Below are 26,318 nucleotides of genomic sequence, written 5' to 3' on the forward strand. Positions count from 1 at the left end.
ATGTTCATGACTGTGCATTAATTAAGACAAATGCTAAATGGACTGTACTTATACAGCACTTTCCTTTTCTAGTTGACCACTCAAAGTCCTCTTACACCACAAGCCCCCTTTATCCATTTACACACACTCTCATAGAGCACGTCTTGATTTATACATTATTACAGAATACAAAGTGCTTTCTTCCTCATTCACACACCGACGGACACATCCGTAGACAACATGGGGTTCCACGGATTAGTCCTTTGTCCAACAGTTATTAAAGAGCAGTTCTTTATTTAACAATTTGATACTTCTTATCTGGCCTTTACGACCACTTATCCTCTGCTTTGATATTTCTGAAGTGGGGAGATGACCTTTGTTCTTGGAACGTCACCACTATCCTCCCAAGAGTAAACAAGGCCCAGAAGCTTATAGGAAGGCAGCGTGATGCGGACAATTAAGAATATGTCGACACAGCTTTTCATTTATCCACGTGGCACTCTGCTACACATGAGAATAAAACAGGTCTTAATATTAAGTATTCATTTAGATACGTCTGTGAGACATTTTGCTGCACAGCAACAGATGTAGCTTTAAGCTGTCTTAAAGAAACTTATTAACATCTATCATTAGGAATGTTGGAGAAACATCAACATAACATGTTGTAAATATTGCAAAGTTATGTTTGAAGATATTTTGCTGAATCTGTTTACTTATAGAAGAAAAATGTCAGTAGTATGTACAGATCCTCACATACCACCCTGCCAAAACCTCTGGCCACCCCATGTAAAATTTCTTCATGTGCTCCTGGATAACACACACACAACTGGGAAAAAAAGACAAAAGCAGCAATATCAGAAGTTTGAACTAAATGAAATAACGAATTCTCATTGTTGGTACTTAGTCTTGATCTCTTATTTTTTTATTTTCTAGACATGAAAGTGTCCTTGCTTTCATTCCCATGTAATTAAGGTATTTTCATTCATTCAAATCCTGAAAATCCGTTCAAAATGTTAATTCAGTTCATGTTGAGAAAGTCAGCTGTCTCCATGACAGTTGGATGCAGGATCAAGTCATCGTTAGAGTTGTCTTCTCATGGGTTTAGATGACAGTAAACAATATTCCAGTATTTAACCCATTACAATCAAAGAGTTTCATGTAATAAGTTTGCTAAGCAACATCTTGTGGCATTTTGGTCGTCGAGCTTCACCAAACATACAAAGATTCATGCTCCGGGGATGATGTGCACTAATTTGAAAAAGTGTCTTCAGACTTTTAATTAGATTTTTCTCTTTACTACACTTCGTATAATGTTAACTGACAGATTAAGGACACATTGTTTTGAATTCTCTTGTCATTGAAGATAATAAGTCTTCATTTTACTGTAAGGTCTCTACATGTTTACAGGGTTATATATCCAGATTTAGTTGTCTTGCAGTCATCAGGTTACAAGGTTCATATTTTGGTGCTGCAACATTGAAAAGTTCATGAACCTATTGGGAAAATTGAGTTGCACAATCGATAAAGATAACTGCCGTGGTTTCAGGTGTTTTCCTTCAAGAAAATCATCAACATTCACAAATTCTGAATACACAGGAGGAAAATAAATTGAGGTTGAATGGTACGTGATCAATTTCACAGCAAGTTATTGATGTTTGTAATATCATCGGTCACTGCCCCTCCTGTGAGACACTAACAAGGATTTCCTTTTTCACTTAACATCCCCTGATCAGGGGTCTTGACAGTCTTTAAAGCTGTCAGACAGCAATGCTCGTTGTTGTATTATAATTCAGATGTGAAATTACAGCACTGTGTAAAGACAAGCAGTCGGTTCTGATTAGATTTCTTCTATTTGCATTTCTTGTGCTTGTACTTCTTCAGTGCTCTGAGTGGCCTAATGACACAAATTGCCAGAGTGTAACGAAATGTGCAGTATGTGTTTTAACCTGTTCATTTGATAATAATCCTCGAAGATTAAATCTGACTGCCTGAACCTTCACTCTCACATTCTTCGACACTGAGAATGATAAAAGTAGAGGTAAAACATGAGAAATGTGTTACTGTCTAAACACTTTGAAGGTTTTTTCTCTGTACCATTTACAGTTGATTTTAAAATTGCAGGAAAATCCTCTTTGTAATGGTTTCTGCTGTCCAAATCTGCCCCTGTCCTCCAGTCATTATGGTCCCATTCCCCCTCTCAGCCTTAACTATCAGCTCTTACGCTCAGCTTCTGACTCTCACCCACAATTATCAACTCCTCTTCCTAATTACCACCACTCGGTTTTACTTTCAACTCTTCCACTGCAGTTTTTGACCCCTCTTGTACATAACCTACATGTCCACTCAACAGCACCTGGACACTATGTGCACAACTCCTCCAGTGGCCAGACCAAACCCAACCCAAGCAGGCTTTAGTTTTTGTAGGAATTACAGGAGAAACTAAAATAATGTGTCATAGCAAGATGTTATTGCAGCACAAGCTTATCCAGTTCTTTGTTGTGGGGGGCCGCAGCTTCAGCTAAGATGCGCGGGGGCAGTGGTGACATTAAGGTATTCTTCATCTGCAGCTCAGAGATATAAAAAGAAAAGACCTCCTGTTTTTTTTCCCTGTGCTCCTTTCCTTAACCTTGTTGGAAAACATCATAAGGTTAAGGGAAGATTGAAGGAAAAATGGACGCTGCAACAAGAATCTGACCTCATGAAGAGCTGTGGTTCATTTTGGGCTGCAGTAGCGGGGGAAAAAAACTGATTTTTAGTTACGTCTGTTGTAATCTATGGACATGAATCACAGTTAGTACAACTGGATAATTTTCTTTGCTTTCATAAACGATGTTTCCTATACTAAATGAGATGATATAGGAAACACTGAAGCTCCTTTCCACAGCATGTAATATAGATAATGAATCACTTCTATCGAACCTAATCCTCTAAGTTTTGCTGAAAACTATCAATCTATCAATTAATCCACACATCCAAAACTGAACATTCTGTGATATATTACAGTTGTATTTAATAAGTTTATCTCACTGTCTTGTCCTTGGATAAACACGGATGTTCACAGACCATAAACATCCTTTATTAGATTCTAATATTTTCTCCAACTTATATGCATTATTTTCTTTTTAAAATCTTGGGTTTACAATTTCAGGAAGATTCTTTTTACTTTAACTGCATAGAAAATAATTTCCTATAAATTGTTGAAATAAATCTTGATTAGAGATTCTTTTTCCCCCTTTGGATGAGCCCAGCCACTAATTTCAGTTCCATCCTTTAAATCAGCGAGTGCTTTTTAGGCCCTGTTCAGGTCTGGTTCTAACAGACGTACTTGGGTGATCCAATAACAAGTAGACTTCACAGAGAACAGGTGTGAAAACACTGATCCAGTCACCAAGACCACATTTAGAGGTCCAGGACACTTTTATCCACATTATTATGATAATCTGAATCCTAAGAGCTTATATAAGGGCAACTGAAGTCCAGTTGCTCTTATTCAAGCTCTCAGGACTACTATGACCTGAATGACTGAGAATCTACACCGACATGATAATCTGAACATAATTCGTCCTGGGGGCTCACTCTGGGAGCACCGACTGACCTGATGAAACTCCACACGAGCAGCTGAGTGTTCACTGGGATGATTTCTTACCCTCCCAGTTTCTAGTAAATTCCATTTTACTGAAAGCAGCAAAAACTCCAAACTCATAGAATGGATCATTCACAGAAAACTTTCTGCTCGTCTTTATTGTTAATTTCTGCTGTGATGGTGTATGAAGCAGCTGTGAATGCTCCAGACCTGTCCCACTTGATGTAGAAACGTTTTTACAGATGTGAAATAACTTTTTTTCATCTGATTTACACATCCAGGATTGTCTGCGTCTGATTACATTGTGAATGACCAACTTTCACTTTAAACTGCTAAACATGTGGCTCCTGCTGTATGATAAATAACAGTCTGTTGGCAGTTAAACTGTTCGGTGACATTATCCCTGAAAACCTTTCAATCCTCAATGTAACTCAGTCTAAGCCCAGTATTAGTCCGGATCAGTCGAGTGCCCCCATATGAGCTCTTTTGTTCTTTTCTTTCCCGCTGAATGTATACAAGTGACACACTTAAGAATGATTTTATTTTAGGCTGCAGTCCAGAGGGAGCAGCTACTGTCAGTGCGAAAAAGTTAATGTGTAAGATAAATCCAAATGTTTATGTCAGTGTTTCCCCTCTGGACTACTTACAGGAGGGAGTTTGGAAGGAATTTGGGATGGCAATGATGCTGGATCATAATTCTAAAATTGTATTTATTGTCAAGTTGTTGCAGCAGTGGGAGAAATATGTCAGAGCCAGGCAGAATGTTTTCTGAGTTTTTAAACAGGGTGTTCACTTTTTGACAAATACTCTTATTTTAACTACCCTGCACCCACCTCTCTAACGTTGTGTGATAGAAATAGTGAACTCCTATTGTGTTAAGCTTCACTTTAAGTTCTTAAAATGATATTTTATGACACATTTATGCAGAAATTTTGAGAATTAGAAAGTGTGCACCTCTGCAGCTCTTCTGCCCACCAACGGTGCTGATGTTGCCTGGTGATCTGATGATGCTTGTTCCTATGGATACCATCGAATACTGTTGATAAGATACCGATTTTTTTCACAATTAAATCTGCATAGTTAAGACATAATGAATTCCTCTCTCCATGTCCCGTAACTCAGTGTTTCTCAGACCTGCTCCTCACGGCCCACCATATTTTAGATGTTTTCCACTCCAACACATCACTCACATTAATGGATCATAAACAGGCCTCTGCAGAACTGATGCGTTGGAGCAGGGGAACACCTAAAACATGCAAGGCACCGTGTCTTGAAGACCAGAACTGGGAAACACTGACATAGCCGACTTCTTGGCATCATGTGTGTGTCTGTGTGTTTATTTAATACAGGAGTAAGGAGCCCCTGAAAGACAGCGTGGTGTCCACCTATGAGGAGCATGAGGACAGCGTGTATGCAGCAGAGTGGTCATCAGCTGACCCCTGGCTGTTTGCCTCACTCAGTTACGACGGACGCTTGGTCATCAACAGGGTCCCCCGAGCCCTCAAATACCGCATCCTGCTGTGAGAGGGGCCAGTGACCAAAATGACTGCGAGAGTGTGTGCGTGTGTTAGTATATATGTTCAACTTATCACTGTAAAAGATCAGATTAAAGTAAAACAATGATCTCTGGATAAGTGCGTGACTTTGTGCTTCACTTGCTTATTTACCATCATGTGTTCTCCTGTGGCTAATGGTGATTACTTTGCTTTTGTTCAACCAGTATTTCTTTCCTCTAATCTAAATTACATTACTGGAGTCTGAAGACACAAAATCAAAAACATGAAAATCACGTAAATAAGGAAGTGTTGTGTTTTTGTTACCTTAGAAAAAGTTATTCAGGTTAATCAGCAGCACAGATCCTCCTGCATGTAGTGGCTTCAAAGAAGGCCTTTTGCATTTTAACAAAAAACCTTCAACGCAGCTGGATTTGAATAAACTTCATGACATCTTGTCATCATTTAAGCTTTGCTTTCGTGTAACTGCAAAAACATTAATAACATGTCACATTGTCATGGTAAGGGTTCAGTTGGAGAATCAGAATGGGCTCGATATGTTTTTATATTTGGTCCCAAATTGCTGACTAGGCTTTTCTACATGGATGAAATTGGATCTACAGTAACAGATTAGAAAATGAGTCTATATAATTGAATTGAAGTAAAATGAATTTCCTTTCCTTTGATTTGTTCTGAGATTAAGTTGATTTCCATACTATTATGGGGAAGTGATAGACCTAAATGCACCTCTTAAGTATCAAGTTAAGTTAGTAGTGAGAGCGATTATTTACTGGTTACAGTAAATAACCTGAGAGTCACGCTGGTCACCGGCGCTCAGGTTCTGCAGGTGGACCATCGACCAATCCTACATTTAGACACAATCTCATTGTCAGTCACATCTTGAGGGGTTAAGTTATCTCAGAACATTATGGTTGATGGCCGGGTATTGACACCACACAGAGCTCCCACCACAATCCTTCAGTCACAAATTGCCTCAATAATTTCTGGACTTCACTTTCACTCCATTCCTCTGTGTTTTGTTTCAGTTTTTAGCGGCTAACATTAAGAACTGTCTTATGTGAGCAAAATTCAACAGATGTTTGTTTTTATTTACAGCTGCTGCTGCTCTAAAGAACGCCATTTAGGACTTGTCAGGATATGAAATAATAGTAGTACTGGTAGAGCATCATTAGCTCATTTATTTCTCCAGTTATGTGAATGTTATAACTAATGAGGAGGACTGATGTTAATAGCAACGCGAGAGCAAAAGACTTTAAACTTCCGAGGCACAGCAAATAAAGGATTTGAGGTTGAAAATATATTGGCATACAGAGGGAGGAGGCTGGATAACCTTGTAAAGAGACGTTAAGTTTGAGGTCTCTGAATGTCACATTTTATGGGCCCAAAACAAAATGTCACAGTTGAGTTTTGAGCTGGTAGTGACTTCAGCATCCAAATATGCTCTGAAACACACCCACAAAGCTATTTCCCATATGTCCCCTTTAATTTACTAATTTGTACAGCTATATCGAGAATTTCTTGATGGCAGTTCTGTTTAGTCTTCATTACAGCAACATTGTTGCCCCCCCCTTTAATGTTTTTTCTTCACACCTCTCCAGTCATGCAACCTGCTTTAGAAATAAGGTGTCTATTGTTAGAACAAGCATCAAATGACGCATGAAACATCCGTCTTTATATAAGCATGCACAGAGCCTGTAGAAAAGAGCCTGGTTAACAAAGAAAGATCAGAACCACCGTCGTTGTACACATTATCTCTGAGTGGAGGATTACGTTTGTCGAGCAGCTAACACAAAGAAAGCCTGGCTGCGATGAAAAAACTTGCATCCGAGCAAGCCAGAGTCAGACTTGACATTCTCACTTCTGCCTAATCAAAACTGCAAATTGGAGAGTAAATAACAGCATTATGACAATGAGTCAGTGACACTGATTTCTGAAAAATTTTCAGAAAATATGTTAATTTTAGTCATCACAACACCAGACGCTGTTTTTAGTGGATGTGTCATGCTTTGGATCCTTTGATGAATTACATTTTGTTGTGTTTCTGTAACCAGTGGAGGAGGCTTCAAGGCACAATAGCTTAAACTTTTACTCTGATATCAAAATTGTGTTGATTTTAGGTCTATTAATTATGAATTAACTGTCCGACGGTTTTATTGATTGGATTGGAACCGCTTCCATCCAATATTGACTTAAAAGCATAAGCAAAGTGAAAAAAAGACACTATGTGTCTGTGATAAACATCACTGAACAGCTGACACAAAAGTCCCTCTTTTTTCGTTAATTCTTTTATGATTTACAGTTCTTCACATTTATCCAAACACTCAATGATAGTTGACCAAATGCAATAACAGATGAACTATCTAGTGTTTATTTTCATCATCTCACTGCTCCTGCATCCCTCACTCTTCACCCGTCTCTCCTCCTGTCATCCACATGCCCTCCTCCTCTGAATATGTACACCGTGTGCGCTGAGGCTGGTCGATAGTGACAGTCCGAGTCTCTGTTATGGCAGACACCATTGACAGGTCTTTTAATTGCAGCTTGACTTCATGGATCACACGTTCACATGCTCTCACACACGCACAATAGGAGGGAGGGGCATGGACACTTCATTAGCTATGCCAGTCGGAGCAGGCAGCGCTGTGGCTGAATACAGAATGAATTTGTCTAATAACAGAACCTGCTCACACACACACACACACACACACATAGAGAACCTCTGTTACCCTGCAGTCAATTACTGCAAGGAGGCATCTGTGAGGAGATACAGGTAATCTCTGAATCTTTCCCATCTGGAAACGTGTAATGCAGACAAACACGCGTGCCACTTATAGTCATATTTGTTCTCTCCTCTACCAGTGTGTAAAGACATCTGCGGGTAAGCAGCATGTGTTCGCACACGTATGAATATTTAAGTCAAAAAAAGCAGAGGTGGATATTTTCCCTTCTCCATACAGAACATCCAGCAGCTGATATGAACACAGCTTTATGACCAATCATCAAACTGTCTGTTGATAAAAGCCAGTATTTGCATAAATCTATGAAGGCGCCTTTTTAGTGTGACAATTTATAGTAACTACTATGCACTGATTGTCATAACAGAGATTTGATAGAAAGAATATCCAGTATGGGGCTCCATGGTGGAGTGGTGGTCAGCGCTGCCACCTCACAGGAAGAAGGTTCCTGGTTCAAATCCTGCCCAAGACCTTTCTATGTGAAGTTTTTCATGTTCTCCCTTTGTATATACTGAGTTGGATAAAGCAAATATTGAAAATAGATGAATGGAATATTCCATATATTCTGCTGCAGTATTTTCCAAAAACATCATGTCGTCAACTGAAAACTAAAACCTGTCATCTGCAGTTGAGCTGTGGAGTCATTTTTACAGTTATCTGTTATTAAATTTATAGTATGCATTTGTGACAAAAGTAGGATTTAAATACACATTTACAAAATACAAAGTAAATAGATACTCCATAAACATATGTAAACACGGCCTAAATATATATACAGCAATTAGCTGTAACACTTAATCTAATATAATAAAGAAATATAATAACACACTATGAAAAATAACACATGGTTTATACAGTGCATCGTTTGTACCAGTGATATCATTTGTATTGGACTAGATGAAATTTTTTTTTTCTTGAGGGATATTGTTATTGATTTTGATGCTTATTGTGGAGGATGGTGACTAAAAAAAGTTTGAGAACCACTTTTTAAGCAACTATTAGCCAGGTTTCCATCAACCAGAAAAAGTGAAACTTGGAAAAACTTCCACTAACGTATAAAAAAGTGGTTTGTTCCTATTTCATTGAAAACTTGAAGCTTACGGGGGGATGGAAACACCTTTGTGAATCTCATCTGTCGTGCAAACAAAATTACTCACCTGTTTCTGGTATCAACCAACAAATGATAAACTAATGTGACTGGCCGGCATCTTTCCAGTTATGACATAGTATCCCACCTATTACCAGAGATTAAAGTAATTCCTGAAAAAGATATCTCTCAGATTCCTTCTTGTGGATGTCCACCACAGGTTTGTTTCCTATTAAGATGACTATTTCTTTTACTGAATTACATCCAGAAGCAGTGGAGCTAGTATTGCCCCCTCTGGTGAAACTAAGCAGCCTAGATTATTCACATTTGACTTACATTTTTTGCAGCTTTTTAAATTATTTTTAAAGATTTCAGATTTGCTTCAAGTCGTGAATGGAAACCTGACCACTGTAGACTATTGTACTCATGTACTTTAATATATTTATTTTAAAAAATACAGGACAGAGTGTGAATTGAGCTGAATAAAGCAAGTGTCCTCCTGGAGTACTTACTCTTGAAAAAAAAGGTGACTGGGCCCAGGTTTCCTCAGGTTCTGATCTTCTTTGCACGTAACAAAAGATGAAGATGTTATAATAGCTGCAGGCAGCTTCAGGTGCATTTGTGCACTCACCTTGGAGAGAACTTTGTTGAGACAGGAAACATGACTGAAATATTTATGTTGCTGGGACCTTTTCTTATATTTCTGGACTGAAGTTATAGGGAGCATTTACATCTCATGTTCAGGCCTAGTATGAGGAAACTGATGGTTCCAGAGGTCTGCTGTATTTTGAATTTACTTCTGCTCATTTTATCTCTGTAAATAGTTCCAATCCACTCTGGGACATACCTTACACACGAAATATGTCGCAATACTAAAACATGAGTGTTTGTGTAACATCTTGAATGGGGATAATTGTACCTGTGGGTCACCTGAGTGTCGTCTTCAAAGGGTGGAGGCGGAATTGGACTCGACTGCTGTGGAAATGAAATCAGAAAAAATTAGATTTCATTTAATTATTTATTCATGTCAGAAAACCAATATGGAGCCACCTGGGGTGTCTACGAGTTTGTGTGCGCGAGCGCGGGTATTCAGGTGATTATTACCTTTGAGAGTTTTACTCATTTACATGGAGCAGAATTTATATGACCCCTTGAAATGAAAATTACTCACAAAGACATTGCTCTCTGCAGGAAGAGAAGACAAAGAGGAGAAAGATTGACTGATAGTAGGAGAAGGCACCCATGGGAGGAGAGGAGCAAGACATGTATGTTAGGATTGTGTGAGCTGAAGAGGTGGGATGAGTGTGTATGGTCCTCACTGGGGTTAATGGTGAGTTTAATGACTTTCAGACTCACGCAGATACAGAATTTATGTGTTCAATCTTTGGTGTGTGGGTTTTGGATTCACAGTGATTCAAATGAATAGAAATATCAAGAGATGAGATTTCAAGGGTAAAAAAAAGCCTGTAGAGAACCAAAAATAAACAAACCATTAGAAACAGGCATACTGTACAAGCAAATAGACCTGGCAGAAAATCTGTTAAATGTTAACCTATATGCACCCGAGCTCTAGCACACTCTTTGTTAGTGCGTTCTCAGGCTCTTAGCTTTGTACCAGCAGAAGCCCCGATGAAACGTGGTCCCATCACTTTTGATGTTAGCTCAGAGTGTGCAAGGATAACTACTTAACACTGATAAGCAGACTGTAGTCGGGGAAAAGCTCCGTTGTGCCGTAAGCTACTTATTTACCATCCTATCGCTTCTGGAGAAGATAAACTGCATGGGAAGGGGTGAGCAGAGACTTTGCAGCGATCACTGAAATTTGAGGAGCAGGAGCCTTTGTCTGTATTTGGATTGTGTTTTCCAGGAAACCTTCACAGTCCAGTATGGTCCCTTTCAAAGCTCTAATTGAGCCACAAGCTGAGCTCTCCAGGCTCGGCTTTGAAGCTCGTTCTTTCAGCCCCCCCCCCCGCTCTTGTTTTCTCCTTGTAACCTTGATATAATTCACCTTTGTCCAGCTTACCAGCCTTCCTTTCTTCCAGGGTGAAAGGAGACAGTGGACGAGGTACCATCACAATGTCCCCAGCTCCTTTTCTCCCTCCTCATTGTTCTTTAATTACCAAACAAGCACACAGAGTAGATCAGCATTATTTATGAATCCTTGATACCACAACACACATATAATTACCTCTCAAAAGCTGTAATTGTACTCATTTCTCATGTCCAGTGCAGACACCCACCCCCATGCCCTCACAGTCTCTCAGTGGAGAGCGAACTGCCTCAGAAAGACATCAGGTTACTGTGGACTGTGTGAAAGTCTTGAGCCATCCCTCATTTCTTTGTATAATTTCATGAAAAGAGGAAATAAGTGCAGTGATTTTTTTCTAAAACATGCAAACATAAATGTAAATACAGTTGATAAGGCAATTGCAGAATTCTAAAGTCAATATCTAATCTCAGCTCCTTTACTCTCCAGCATAGTCTGAACCCTCTTAGACAAGCTTTCTGTCATTTCTTTATGTAGTCTTCAGGAATAGTTATCCAGGCTTCTTGAAGGACATCCCAAAGCTCTTCTTTGGATGTTGGCTGCCTTTTGTTCCATTCTCTGTCAAGATGATCCCACACTGCTTCAATAATGTGGAGGTCCGGGCTCTGGGAGTATTCATCCCTCCATAAGACCTGTTGCCACTGATTTTCAGTCCACTTCTTTTGTCATTTGTCATAGCTCAGCCTTTTCCCTTCCTTAAGAATGGCTTCTTGACAGCCACCCCATCCATGGAGGCTATTTCTGATGAGGCTTGGGCCAACAACTGAAGGTCCAGATGCATCACTTTCAGACACTGTTCATCTTTGACCTTTTGGTATATATATATATATATATATCAATATATCAATATTGTCATGCTGTTCGTGGGATTTCTTTCCTTCTTTTTTTTTATTTGAAGTTAAATGAAAAGCTTGCACATCATCATCGTCCCGCTTCACTTCGTGACTCCTGCTTCTGGATGTGAGTCTGATCGCCCAATGATTGAAGTGACTGCTGAGCCCATCACCAGCATCCTGGCAATACAGACTGACAGTTTGTATGTGTTTGGTCAGTGGTGCGTAGCTCGGGGACAGAGGACAAGCAGGGACTGTGGCAACTCTCAAACCTCTTTGTCAATCAACAGCCCACGAACGGCACTCCATGAAATCCATTAAAACCAATTTAGTCAGAGCTGCACAGCTCAGAGCTCCATGAACGCTCCAACCCATGGTGAATTAACGATGGATTTTCAAAACTTTGGTAGTTTGAGTTGATTGCTGAGTATTATTTCCAGGACCTGGAGTGTCAGTCATTATTATGTAGTGAGAGCAGCTCTCAGTGAGAGATTATACCACATAGATTCTGATATTAAAACTGCATTCTATAAATTTTCTTTCACATCCTTTCTTTCTGTTACTGAAAGTAAGAGGTTTATTTGATATGCTGACTTTTCTGTGATTTTCTTTCTTTCTTTTTTTTTATATTTTACCTAATAACTAAGTTTAAGTTAGAATTATAGAGAAGTGTATATCTGCCCAACAAAAAACAAGAAACATTTGCATAACTTGGAAGTTTAAAAAAAAAAAAAAGCAAGATCAAGTCCTTTTTAATATAAGGATAAATTATGGGTTCGATTTGGTTTAGTAGAATCCTTACAGATAGACAGCAGTATCCCTACAGTTTTCTTAATTTTTCAGGTTATAAATTAAGCATTTAGACAAACAAAACCTGTTCTGAAATCTTCTCCGACAATTAGATGCAAAGACCATCTCACACTGAACTACTGACAGGGGCATCATCTTTAATTTTTTGTGTTTGTTTAAAGTGGGATGACCACGGAATTTTGTAAAAATAAGGACATCTAATGTTTGTCGTTAAAGGTATAATTGGGAGAATAATATCACTGGGGACTTACAAATATCACATTAAAAATAACAAAATGAATGTAAGTGTAGTCACAAAGAGTTGTATTTTTCCCGTCTAAAATTTTTCCATTTATACATTTCTAAATTTTGAACTTGGACAGACAGACTGCTTCATGCAAAATTCTGAAATACTTCCAAATCAATATGTGTTTTAATTGCATCAGTTGAGGTGATTGCTTATTTGTTGCATGACAACATAATTTAACGTAATGTATGTAAAATATTTTTTTATTTCGGCACAAATTTGTGTCATTTGTGGATGTGCAGGACTCAGGGTTGCAGGGTTGGGGCCTAGGACAATGATGAAACTAACCAAGACATTTTGAATAAGCAGCAGGGGAAGATAATGTAAGAATATTTTAAAAATAAAACAGATTCATCAAGAATTGGTGATTGGAGACCAGAGAATGTCAGAATTAAGAAGCTAACATAAAGAACTGGTGCATATATAGGTGACGTTTGGCAGAGGTTTAAAGCTTGTTTTTAGTATGTTAGTTAGGATTTTCCAACATCCAACGAGGAAAAAACTCAGAATTTGGATTACCAAGTGTGTATATGAAACATTAGACGAAGTGCTGAGAGAGCAGAAATTGTTAGATTGGAACGCCTTTAAATACACCCATGTAGCAGTTTCACAATCCAGGCTTGAACTTTGTGAGATGACAACCAGTGAGCATTAAACTGTAACAATGTACAGTTTTCTAACCCTTACGAAGTACTTTTTTAACATATTTGAGAATTTAACTGAAAAACTGCTAACAGCCAATGCTGAAAAGAACATGATCATTAAAAAAAAAACAATTCCTCACGAGGAACACTAGGGGGAATAATCCATATGCTGTCACACTGTTGCTGTCCTCAGAGTAGCTGAACCAAACATGCTGAAAAATGATCAATTTACAAAGTGGGAAGAGAGTCCCGATAAGAGTTAAGCTGGGTCAGCTTATGGCTATTTCTTTACTCTTCTCATTTGTCTGCTTGCAGGAGAACAAAGTAGACGTGATGTGGACTCATTAACGGGGAATCTGAGACTGTTTGCACCCATGTCTAGAGGCTTGAAACGTTGTTATACAGCTTTGTGATGTGTCCTGGTAAAAAACTGTAATCTTCAATGCAACTGTGAACGCAATTTTGCTTTGACCAGAAGCAGCTCACAAACAACATGCCTGAGTGTGTATCCATGGAATGGCTGTGTCTACCCCTGATCCCCCTGTTCCTCTGTCATGCTGCACCCCCTCATTCCTTACCCCTCTCCTCCGTGCTCATTCGCTCACATCAGACATGTCATCCACTGCAGAGCGCTTGGACAAACTCGTGGGAACTGCCTGACCCAGATCAGTCTTCTCCTCTGCCCAGTTGACCACACACACACACACACTCAGGCACAGATGCACTTGACATTTGGGTCACTGACAAGACATCAGGTGAGGACAGAGGAACCCAGGTGACAAGGAGAAGCAGTGAACCTTTGCTGTGATATTGGGCCTGTGAGCCCAAGAGCACAGCGCACACACACACTCGTCTCCACACTGTGTTAGCCTGTCAAGCGAGCAAGCATAGAGGTGCCCGTTTCTCAGCGCTGATGCCAGTCAGGGACTTGGTATTCAGGCGATGGCCTTCCAGGGTTTCATCATAGCAGCTCACTCAAAGGTTTGTGTTTTCCTGCTCAGTATCACATGAAATTGGCAAACCTGCTGGTAAAAATACTGTTTTATATATACAAAAATCCAATCAGCTTAAAAAAAAGCAAAAAAAACATTCTTCTGACTCAGACAATTTCTATGTGCCTTATGTACCCGTTTTACACATTCAAGGTCAGTATTTTCAACCAACAAAGCCTTATTTGGATGAAGGTCATAGATGTACATACAAACGGGCTTTCAGCTGTCAGACCCATCTTTCACTCCAGGAGGAAACTGTTTGAACTTACGTGAATGAAGGAGCACTACCTTTAACTCAAACTCTGAAAGACTGAGCTTTTGGTCATCCCAGCCAATCCTACAGATTATCAAAGTAAACGTCATCTCTTCTGCTGGTCACTTCTTTACCTTGTTATGAAAAATAAACATTAAACATTACTTCTGAATGTGATGCACATCAGAGATTTAGCAGTGTGTATGCCCTATGATGACTGAAAAATAAGTGCCACATAAACACAAGGCAGTCTCAGTCCAGACTACAGAAGCACGCATACATACAGAACCCATTAAAATAATAAAACAGCTAAGTCCTCTGTACTTATCCTGCTTGACTTATCGGCTGCATTTGACACAGTCAAACATGGCATCCTTTTGTCCATACTGTCTAGCATGGGCATCACAGGGAGAGCACACTCCTTGTTTGAATCATATCTTACTGGATGGCCATTCAAAGTATCCCCCCAGGTTCAGTACTGGGACCTCTTGTCTTTGCCATATACACCACCACACTGGGCCAGATCATCCGATCAAATGGCTTTTCATACCACTGCTATGCCGACAATACCCAGCTCTATCTGTCTTTCCCACCTGGCGACCACACGGTCTCAACACAAATCTCAGACTGTCTCTCTGACATATCAACATGGATGAAAGCCCATCACCTCCAACTAAATCTCTCAAAAACTGAACTGCTTGTCTTCCCAGCCAAACCAATCATAAATCACAGCATCTGAATCCAAACTGAATCCTATCTCTTGCTCCGTCAAAGGTAGCTAGAAACTTGGGTGTCATGATTTATGACCAACTGACCTTTGAAGATCATGTTGCCTCCTACACTTGATTGTGCCGCTTCGTATTGTTAAACATAAGAAAGATCAGGTCGTATCTAACCCAACACGCCACTCAGCTCCTGGTGCAGTCTATGGTCTTCTCTCGCCCTGACTACTGCAACGCCCTCCTGACTAGTTTCCCAGCCTGTGCTGTGAAACCTCTGCAGATGGTCCAGAAACTCTTGAAGACCCAGAGTTTCAAGAAACTCTTGAAGACCCAGCTCTTCAGAGAGCATCTCCTACCCTAGCACTAACCCTGTACTTCCCTATTCCCTCTCCTGCACTTTCTCTTTCTGTACTTCCCAAATGCATAAACATGAACATGCATAAACATAAGTAAATACGTCAGTCTTTGTCAATCAGCAGCCCACAAATGTAACCCCATGTAACCCATTAAAACCAATTTAGCTGCACAACTCAGAACTCTATGAATACTCAACTCGTGGGGAATTAAAACTTTGCTGGTTTGAGTTGATTGCAGGGTGTAATTTCCAGGACCTGGTTTGTCATTCATTATTACATGTTCAAAAGCGTTACCGCTGAGTGATTATTCTGCCTAAACTCTATCCAGTCTGATCTTTTTTTCCTAGCCTGTTTAAAATCATTCTGTTGTTGATAGAAGTCAGTCAGGGGATGATTGGACTAATTGATGGAGTGATTTATTTCCAGTGATTTCCCTACTAACATTCTCCTTCTACTTTGGGGTTCCAAGTTACATAACTGTCCAACAAAAGCAAGCGTTTGTTGATCTGATAATACAAATGCACATTCGCTGTCCAGTAGGGCAAACTTTGCATCTTCAAAGGCTTCTCGTGAGCTTGCAGCTGTTTACTCTGTTTAGGAGTAAAGACAGTCATCACTGGCTGGCCATTATTATTGCCATTCGCAACTAGAAAATGTGAATATGATAAAGTTTAATTGAAACTATAAAATTGAAAAAATATGCTAACTTGAGGTTGCTTTTCCCTGTTATGAAGAACACTTGATGCTCATTAGGGTGACTGAAAAGAACTCTGAATCCCATCTGACCAGCAAAGATTTAAAAAAATGTGACTTACCAGCTGTTTCCATTGTGAGTCATCAAACAATTACCGTAAATTCCGGACTATAGAGCGCACCTGAATATAATCGCATTTCTTCGTTTGTTTTCCATGTTGAGGGTGAATATAAATGACCAATTTACAGTAATTTAGTAGTGTAAGTGTGCTCCATTTATCATACAATTTCTCTGTGAACTGTTTGTCAATTTTATTGGTCTAATGTTACAAGGCAAAATGTTTTTGGCGGCATGAAAAAAACATATATTAGCCGCACCGTATCATAAGCTGCGGTGCTCAAAGCCTAGGAAAAAAGTAGCGGCTTGTAGTTCGGAATTTATGGTATGTGACCATCTGACGTCTTCCCAGATCTGAAATAATAGCCCAGATATTCCCAGAAAATGTAAGAGCTCTCACCGTTTTCCCTTTGTAGATGTCTACCACAGTTGTTCTTCTTTCCTTGAGGTTTGCTTTCTGCTAGGAAATCTACTCATTCTGCTTTATTATAACCTGTAGCAGCACAGCCTTTACCACCTTCATTCATAGCCTTCACCGCCCCCTACCCAAAGAAGTTTATTTACTTCAAACCAAGTCTATAGAAATGTATCTAACTCACATTGCTCTTTTGCGGCTTGTTAGAAGACTGGTGATGGACGCTCCATTCAGTCACCTACTAAGTTTTTTCATTTTCCAACAGGATCCAAACAGACTGACTAAATGGTTTAGTGTAACAAACTTACTGGCATGTCAGGTAAATTTAAAAGAAAAGAGATGCCTTCAGCTGAGATGCCTTTGGTAACACTGACATATCCATTGCAATTAGTATCCTCGAGAGACATTTCCATATTAGTTTTTGCGTCTTGCATCACTTTGTTTATTTGCGGCAAATATTTAATCATGCAACACCTAGTGCCTGTCATTTTTGTATACATGTTGAATTTGTGTGTTTCATCTCAAGTTTACAGTAAGCCTACAGGCCCAGCGTATAAACTTGACAGACTGTAACATTACTGTGCAGCCTCACTACCAAACAGCCTCAGCTTTTTACTCTCTTTTTTTAAGGCACTTAAACAATAGATCCTTTTTACACATCAGTATATACTCTACACCCATTTACTCACTCCACTTCACTTACGCTCATTGTCCCGGGAAACTGTGAGTAGAAAACGATGCATGAACAGCAGGTTAAAGGTGAGCCAAGAAGTCAGTCCGTAAATGGTGACGGATGTTTACAACAGCCTTTGTGGAACATTTAACTAGTTGTTTTGGTTCTTGCGTGTGAAACTTTGGAGGTCTGTTTTTTAACCATAGCTGCGGGGACATGCCTGGTTAGAAGTTTGCACACCTCTAATGCTATCTTCTCTATCAATCTAAAGAGCAAATTTCATCATAACTGACGAAATAATGTCTGGAAGAACAAAAAAGAAGACTCCAACTGTCATTAACCTTAATCAACATAACAGTTTAATTATTTTAGCCTCCAGTGTGCTTTTACCCACAACACTTAGCTCCCGTTTCTTTTCTCTTTTGCAGCCACATGATTGTGCATATTTAACCCTGACTGTGTGTTATGAATATTTAATAGAATATATGATCAAACTAAATGTAAATGTGTATCCAATTCATGCATACTCTGTAGGTTTCGCACAGAGGGGGGCTCATGTGATGAAATGGCAGGCATCTGATCAATTCCTTTAGATCTGTGGGTACTGGCCTTCGTGCCCACACACACAAAACGACAAGTCCATCCATCAGCCCCCTCAACAACGAATTAGTATTACATTCAAGCTGCTCAGAGCTTCATTCATAGCTGTGACAATCTATTCTCAGAGGTGTATGCTCTGTTATCCGCTGTGGTCTTTGTGTGTATCTGTATGTTTGTGTGTGTGTGCCTGCTATAATAAGCCTCACTCTCTGTCTCTTTCCCTCCCTCCAGCCTTCTAGTTCCACTTCTCTGAGTGATGCGGGTGGAGGAGGAAGTGACCTATATAGGCTGCATCTCCCTCTCTAGTCTGCTCCAGCTTCCTGCATCTCAGCCATGTGTGTGTCTATATGTGTGTGAGAGAAAGTGTGCGTGTTCAAGACAGAGGAAGGAGCGCATGAATAATTCAGCGGATGCCTCGACACGACCGCCTTCAATAAAACCATCCCCCTTAATGAGTCTTAATGACAGCCACGGCGTTGAGACAATCAAAGGGTGTGTGTGTGTGTATGTGTGTGTGAAGGCAGCGCGTGGGTGGGTGAGAAGAGGGAACATGGATGCTTGAATAACTGTGCGCATGTGTTGCAGAGAGGGTTTGTGCCGCTACAGAGCGGCGCGTTGCCTTTGCCCCAGGCTCTGTCAAGGTTGCCCTGGGTAATACTACCTGAGACTTTGAAAAGAACATGAAAGCAGACTTCTCAGCAGGGGAGGTGAGAGGAGAAGCTCGCTGCCTGGGTGGAGCAGCTGAGGAGAGGAGCATCAGCAGCTTCCTCGCCTCCCATCAGCTTTTCAGGCGTGTTTGTGGGTTTGAACTCCAAAATGACTTCATCCTTCCTCCTCCTCATTGTGTTTATGACATCACATTTCCTTTTTCCTCCCCACACTTTGACCACCTGGTCTTGCTGATCCTCTTTTATTTGTTGTTGACTTTGAGTTTAAAGATGACATCAGCCAAGGTTACCGCTGGTTGTATTCTTTAAAGGAGAGTAAAGTCTTATTTTTTAACTGAAATGAATATATAGTTTGTTTAAGGGTAATATTTCCATTTATGTGAAATTGGTTATGAGATTGTAATGTCTGAATATGGGTTCGCTCTTTTAAAAGATCACTTTAACTTGATGGCAGGATGAAAACATATCTATTGTCTAATATTTTACACTCTTACCTTACTCAAGGTCTGTTCTTATAAAACATACTTATTTTAAAGCATGCACAAGTCTACCGTATTTTCATTAACGGCTTGTACCCATTTGGTTCCTATAGTGACCTCAGTCGACAATCATTTTACTTTTTTTTCAGTAACATTCGGTAGTACATTTCCAGGAACCGCATTAATATCCCCCCTATACAGTCTTATCTATTGATGTAAATTTCTCCTGGCTCCTTTTGTTTTGGACTGCATGTAGTGCAGGATGTATTCATGCATAGGAAAGTCAAGCTACAGTTGTAACTCAGCTGGGCCATTTAATTAGACTACTATCCAGGTCCAATGATGCAAGCATATGAGGGAAATCAATGTACTGTTTTAAGTATGTACAACTCCACTGCTATAGGTGGCACAGTGACAGCCCCTTCATTCAGTACTTTAAGAGCACATTTGGGCATAATAAAAACATAAAACTTTCTTTGCAGACATCCTACAAGCATAGGACACTCATCCCTTTGGAATTCTCTCTTATTCTTCGAGGAAAAAATGTTTACCAGGCTGGATATGCTGCATCAGTGTATAACATTTTTCAGGTCCCTACTGTGTTTAGGTGAAGACCCAGGCTGGGTCCAGACGACGTCCATCCATTATCTTTCTCTTATCCAAGGTCAGGTCACAGAGGATGTGCGAGTTCTCACCGTCTCTCTGAGGCTAAGCCCAGACACTCATTGAAGGAAACAAATGTCAAACGCAATCTCATTCTTTCAGCAACTACCCAAATCTTGTGACTATAGTGGAGGGTTGTAATGTAGATAGACCAGTGAATCAAAAGCTTCCCCTTTCGGCTCAGTTCCCTCTTCACAACAACAGACTGATGCAGTGGTCTCATTGCTGCTGACAAAACCTTAATCCATCTTTCTTTCTTTCGCTCCAACTAGCCATCACTTATGAGCAAGATCCCAAGATATTTAAATTCCACCGCTTGAGGCACTGAGACTCATTCACACTCAGCTGTGCACTGTTCCCATTCCCATTCGCATAGTCATGGCTTGAAGAAACCAACAGAGTGGCATCATCCACAAAAGGCTGAGATGCAACCCTGAGGTTCCCAACCCAGACACCTACCCTTCGCTTACTTCACCCTGAGAGCTTGTCCATGAACCCTACAAACAGGATTTCTGGCTGAGTCCAATATGCACTGTAAACAAGCTTTATTCTGTACCAAGGACGCAGACACTCTTATTTTGTAATTCTTGTTATATAGGGACTTAATACCCATGCCACCGGCTCGAGACTCAGTGTGTCCAAACCTTTGACTTTTGACTCTACAAATTAATTTGTAAGACTTTATAAAATCATGTCTGTGTCTTGTTTCTGTCTGATAAATTCAATTCAGATTACAAAGAAAATGTAAGAAAAACTTGAGGACAGTTCATAGAAGTAGGACACACTAAAGCTAAGGTGACCTAACTAGATGTGTGTAAATGGGATAGTTTTAGTCTCTTGAATAAATTCATAAAACTCTCAAAACACCTGTATGTGTTTTGTCACTGTGGAGAATTGATTTTTCTACTTCATTTGTGGGTATGTGTCCATCATACGTCTCACCGAAGAGTTCAAAGAAAAATACATAAGAAGGAGTCCATTCATAGAGATATCAGAGGACCTGAAAAATGAGAAAGGGACATCACTACTGTGTTGTTGAAAATCTGCACAATGGCAGAAGGGAAAAGGGGACACTGTGAAATTATGTTAGATCTAAAACCTTTCTGCTGTAAAAAGTAATCTCAGATTATAAACCCAGGGGATGCTTTTTTAAAAAAGGTGATTCATTCACTTTTTCTCTATTTAATTGCATATTGTGTGGAAGATATTTAATATTTGGTAATATACATCCAAAAACAAGTTGGGACAGTTAGGCTTTTACCACTTATTAATGTTTCCATTCCTTCTTACAACACATAAAAAATGTTCTGGCATTGAGGATACCAAGGGATGAAGGGTTTCAGGTTTTATTTCGTCCCATTCTTCCCGCAAACATGTCTTAAAGTTTGCTACAGTACAGGGTTGTCATTGTTTCAAAACTCTCCAACATTCTCTGTTGGGGACAGTCTGCAGGCAGGCCAGGCCAGTCCAGTGCCCGTACCCACTTCTCACGCAGTCATGTCTTTGTAATGTGTGCAGAATGTGCTTTTATGTTGTCTTGTTGAAAAATGCATGGATGTGAAGGAATGGATGTTGCTCTACAGTCTCTGTGAACTTTTCTGCATTAATGCTTCCATCACAGAAGTGAAAATGGACTTTGCCAAAAGCACTGATACACCCCCAAACCATCACAGAGCCTGGCTTTTGGACTTGTTGCTGATAACAGCAAGATAACAACAACAACTTCTTTTGATTTTTGAGCACACAGCGTCCATATCTTCCAACAAAGATCTTGAATACTGATTGGTCTGACTACAATACACGTTTCTACAGTATAACTTGTTTTTTTTTTGTTTTTTTTTGTAGGCTCTGTTGTAGGCTTAAAATGCAGGGCTGGATCGATGAAAAAAACATATTTTTACTTTCTATGACTTCAACTTTTTTTCTGCTGTAAGTAGAAGAAGCATAGACAAGGTGGGCACACATTTGAAGAATCTAAAAAAAATTAAATAAATCAAGCACAAGGACCAGTTTACATGTCGTTTTTGGTCAGCCAGCTACTCCATTTTCCTCCAGAGAAGTAGAGCAGGAAGCTGGATATAAAATCAACTTAGATCCTAAACTAATTTCCATCTAAAATATTGCCTCGAACCCCCTGACCCTCTGTTTTGTGCCTCTCAGTCCGTCTGCTGCAGACAGCGCTTGACTGCCTGTTATGTTCCACAAAACCACGGATGACCCTGTCAACATCAACCCTGCAGCAGATGTAGGGGCCACGACTGGTACGCTGGTGTCACTGCCCAAACAGCTGTCCCACCAGAGGTTGGAAGTTTCCCCAGCGATGATGGATGACTCGGACAAGCTTTGCCATCCCCACCGGCCAGTGCAACTGAAAGACCTTTCAGTTTTACAGCGGAACTGCTACAGAGACAGTAAAAACAAAGAATTTAATCATAATTCTTATTCTAGAACATAACTTTCTCTTTTTATATGTATGTGGACTCAAAAATAAGTAAGTCAAACTGTCACAAAGGACTAACTGCCAGTCTTCCCATTTTAAAAGGCCATAAGTCTATATGAGGGGAGATTTTTGTTTGTTCCAAACCATCTATCTGCACATAAGTTAGTTTTTTCAGTTGCTGATTTTGTAGTTTAGCTGGAGCAGACTCCTGCTTTCATGGTGCTTATGGTCTGGTGGTTATGGTCTGTTCTTCTGCTGCCAAAATCAGAATCTTTTGTAGTCCTTTTCTAGCCACTGATTTTCACTTAACTCACTTTTACAGTGTGAACAGCCACAGTTAGCTTATTATTCATGCTTTAACTCTAATAAATCTTAATTTGACCAAGTTCAATTACTGATTTCAGTGTTTTCAACAAGCGGTGAAAGAAACATTTTGAAAACTGGCAAAACACCGTTGTGTCTTTTCTCGTTATCCAAGATCCATAACATTATCTGTACTCTTTGCTCGAGTAGCTTCGTAAACTTGCTTATCCTCCAAGCCTGCACTACCTTCCTTCGTTGATCTTTTCAGTTCCTAAACCTCAGTTCTTTGATGTCACTCTCATCTTTTAAAAATGTGGTAATGGAAACAGTCTGTGATTGTTGTACTTGTTTTTAGCTCTAGCTACTCATGTTACAATCTGACTTGAATTGGCGTGATAATGTATTGTTTGATGTGTACGTACAGTATGTTTTTTGTTGTTTGCTGGTTTTTGTGCTGCCTCTTGCCGAGTCGTCATTGTAAATTAAAATTTGTTCTCTATTGACTTATCTGGTTAGATAAAGATTTAATTACTGTAGATAATTAAAAACATACAGAGATTCAATACTCGATTTTCCTGATATGTAACCGTAATATCTACTCCTGTGCTACACTGAAACTGCATCAACGTGAAATTTATTTCTCTTCTGATGGTATTACTTGGCTGTGAGGGAAGGTTTTTATTTTTGCATCCATATTGTTGCTCATAACTTTCCATCATCAGCCCTGTCAGAAAGATGGGGCCTGATTCTGAATGTGAAATTATTTAGTGCAGAACTTGTATATAGAAAAGGTATTGATCTACGACTCACTCCAAAGCCCTCCTTAAAAATTCTCAGGGCCAACAAATGCTCATAAACCTCACCTGGAAAAGCTTTTGTTAACAACACACAAAAAGTGGCTCATTGGTAATGATTTAGGGAGCCTTAGTTATTTATTACTGCTAGCTTCGCTTATTAAAAGCAAGACTTGAAAGTGTAAGATGGTCATAAATTAGCTATCATACCATGGGCCCTCGTACAGCGGCTCTTGACAAACTATAAACAGCAGTGAAATTTATTGTCATGTCAATTAGTTTGTTCTATAGCCAAGTGAAAAAGAAAGTGCACCTTCTATCAGTTCTAAGGTTTTATGTTTCACAACACAATAAAAAGAATCATCTGGTCCTTACCAGGTCTTAAAATGAGGCGAATACAACCTCAGATGTACAACAATATACCATTTTACACTGTGGCATTATTTGCTAAACAAAAACCATGAGAAAATGCAAATGTGTTGTGTGAAATGTAAGTCCACACATTATTCAGCAGCTTGTAAAACCATCAGCAGCAATAATTTAAATCATCAGCCCTCCACCACCGTACTTGACAGCTGGTATGAGGTGTTTGTGCTGATATGCTGTGTTTGGTTTCCTCCAAACGTGCTGCTGTGCATTATGACCAAACATCTCCACTTTGGTCTGGTCTGTCCAAAGGACATTGTTCCAGAAGTCTGGTTTGTTAAAATGCAGCTTTGCAAACCTAAGCTGTGCTTCCATGTTCTTTTTAGAGAGAAGAGGCTTTCTCTTGGAACCCTTCCAAACAAACCATACATGTTCAGTCTTTTTCTAATTGTGCTGTCATGAACTTCAACATTTAACATGCTAAGTGAGGCCTTGTGGAGTGTGACATGTAGCTCTTGGGTTTTTTGCACTTTCTCTGAGCACGGAGTATATTTGTTTAGCAACACCTGGTCACTACTTACTTGCGCTACTGATTCCAGTGAAAGCAGTCAGGGTGAATTTATGGTATTTTACCATTGAACAGTACTGTATAGTACGGTGCAGTATGACTCAGCATGGCACTTCCATGGCACTTCCATGCTAAATTTCTCACTATATATAGTATACCCTCACTGTGAGCGTAATCAGCTGTTTATCATTGTAGCGTGTGTCGACCTGCAGCTACACAGAGATACTCTTCTCTGAACTGCTGCAGAGAGTTGTCTTTGCCCACAGGTGATGATTCTCTCTGACCAATCAACACTCTGCAGTGTCTGCATGTCACAATATAGTATCAATTCGGCTTGCTTGAAACCCAAGTTGAGGGAAAGCAAAAAAAGGTATCTGATAGTATCAATTACATGGTACTACTGGTGAGCCGTACTAATCTCTACCGTACCATGTAAATTGAAAAATGCCATTAGTTTTTCACACACTATTTCTGCCTTTGGTTATAGTATTTGTTCAATAAATAATGCCACAGTATGATATCTAATGGGCTGTTAATGGGCTGAGGTTGTATCTACCCCATTTTATTTATTTTTTAAAATCTCGTCCCAATATGTAAAACCTTAGAAATGAAAGCGGTTGTACATTCTTTTTCACATGATGGTTAATGGTAAGAAGAAAAAAAAATTCTTCAGATTTGCAATAGTCATTCAACATTTTACACCCTGAGGCATTGTTATCCAACTACAGCTTCAGTTCAGTCAAAGCAAATTTAAATAAAAAAGTGTTTTCTGTTTTGTTTCAAACAGAAGTTTTTAACTTCGCCATCATCGATTCACACAAATATTTGATGAATACAGCAGTGTACACATTCTATTTTATCTCAAGCAAAAATAGTGAGTGTGGACTGCCAGCAGCCTGCAACCCCTGAGCCTCGTCCCAGTAGTAATAACACACACTTAATTCCATATCTGAGTCTCACCTTGCTCACTCCCACACTCCTCTCATTGTTCGTCTCTCCACTTACACATAGTGGGCAGGGGGAGAGTGAGGTGCAGACACAGTTGGAGAGAAAGAAGTGCACATGAATCTGCACTGCAGCAGACAGCAGTACTGCACAACATACAGTCATTGATTAACACAGGATTAACACCTCTGAGAGCACACACGCTCTGAGAATCAACACCGCATCATCACACATGTGCAGTTGCCAGCAGCTTGTACAGCCCTCCTCTGCCACCACTATGTGTTATCTTCTTCCCATATGTGTACCTTAGGGCCCTCCCCAGTTTCTGTAATAGACTGTCTCACTCAGTACCACACTGGAGGGGTTGTTGGAGCAGGGGGCGGTGTGTGTATGTGTGTGCATGTGTGTGCATGTGCATGTGGTGTAGAGAACGCTTTTTCATGCCGTGTCATTCTCCCATAAAACAATTAAATCCAAAATACTACCCCGCCCTGCTGTACTGCAGTGGCCCGCAGTGACTGCGACAGACAAATTCATGTGCTTTTGTGAATATACAGGACCTTGTAGCCAACCTACACCAGCTGTAAGTGTGTGTTTACTTGCACCTGTCGTTAGCTCTCTCCTCGATCAGCCTCATTAGGACTCACAGACATGATCTGAAACTCACTGCATGAGCTTCATTCATATTCTGATAAAAGCTCTGCATAGTCGAGAAGAGTCCAACACCCAGGACCACGCTAACTTGCTGGTGC

General features: G+C 39.9%; 2 protein-coding genes across 2 annotated transcripts in view; both read left to right on the plus strand.

The window, feature by feature from the left end:
- Positions 1-5,171, plus strand: part of eipr1 (EARP complex and GARP complex interacting protein 1) — a 67,547-nt gene extending 62,376 nt beyond the window's left edge. The window contains exon 9 of the mRNA XM_072365705.1: positions 4,912-5,171. Within this exon, the coding sequence (XP_072221806.1) occupies positions 4,912-5,086 (175 nt within the window). The 3' untranslated portion in view covers positions 5,087-5,171. The remainder of the gene's footprint in view (positions 1-4,911) is intronic.
- adi1 (acireductone dioxygenase 1) overlaps positions 1-26,318 on the plus strand; it is a 331,967-nt gene that overhangs the window by 100,652 nt on the left and 204,997 nt on the right. The gene's annotated exons all lie outside the window — the stretch shown is intronic.

The sequence above is a fragment of the Leuresthes tenuis genome, unplaced genomic scaffold (genome assembly GCF_036924035.1).
Source record: "Leuresthes tenuis unplaced genomic scaffold, fLeuTen1.0.hap1 SCAF_15, whole genome shotgun sequence".
In the NCBI taxonomy this organism is placed as follows: Eukaryota; Metazoa; Chordata; class Actinopteri; order Atheriniformes; family Atherinopsidae; genus Leuresthes; species Leuresthes tenuis.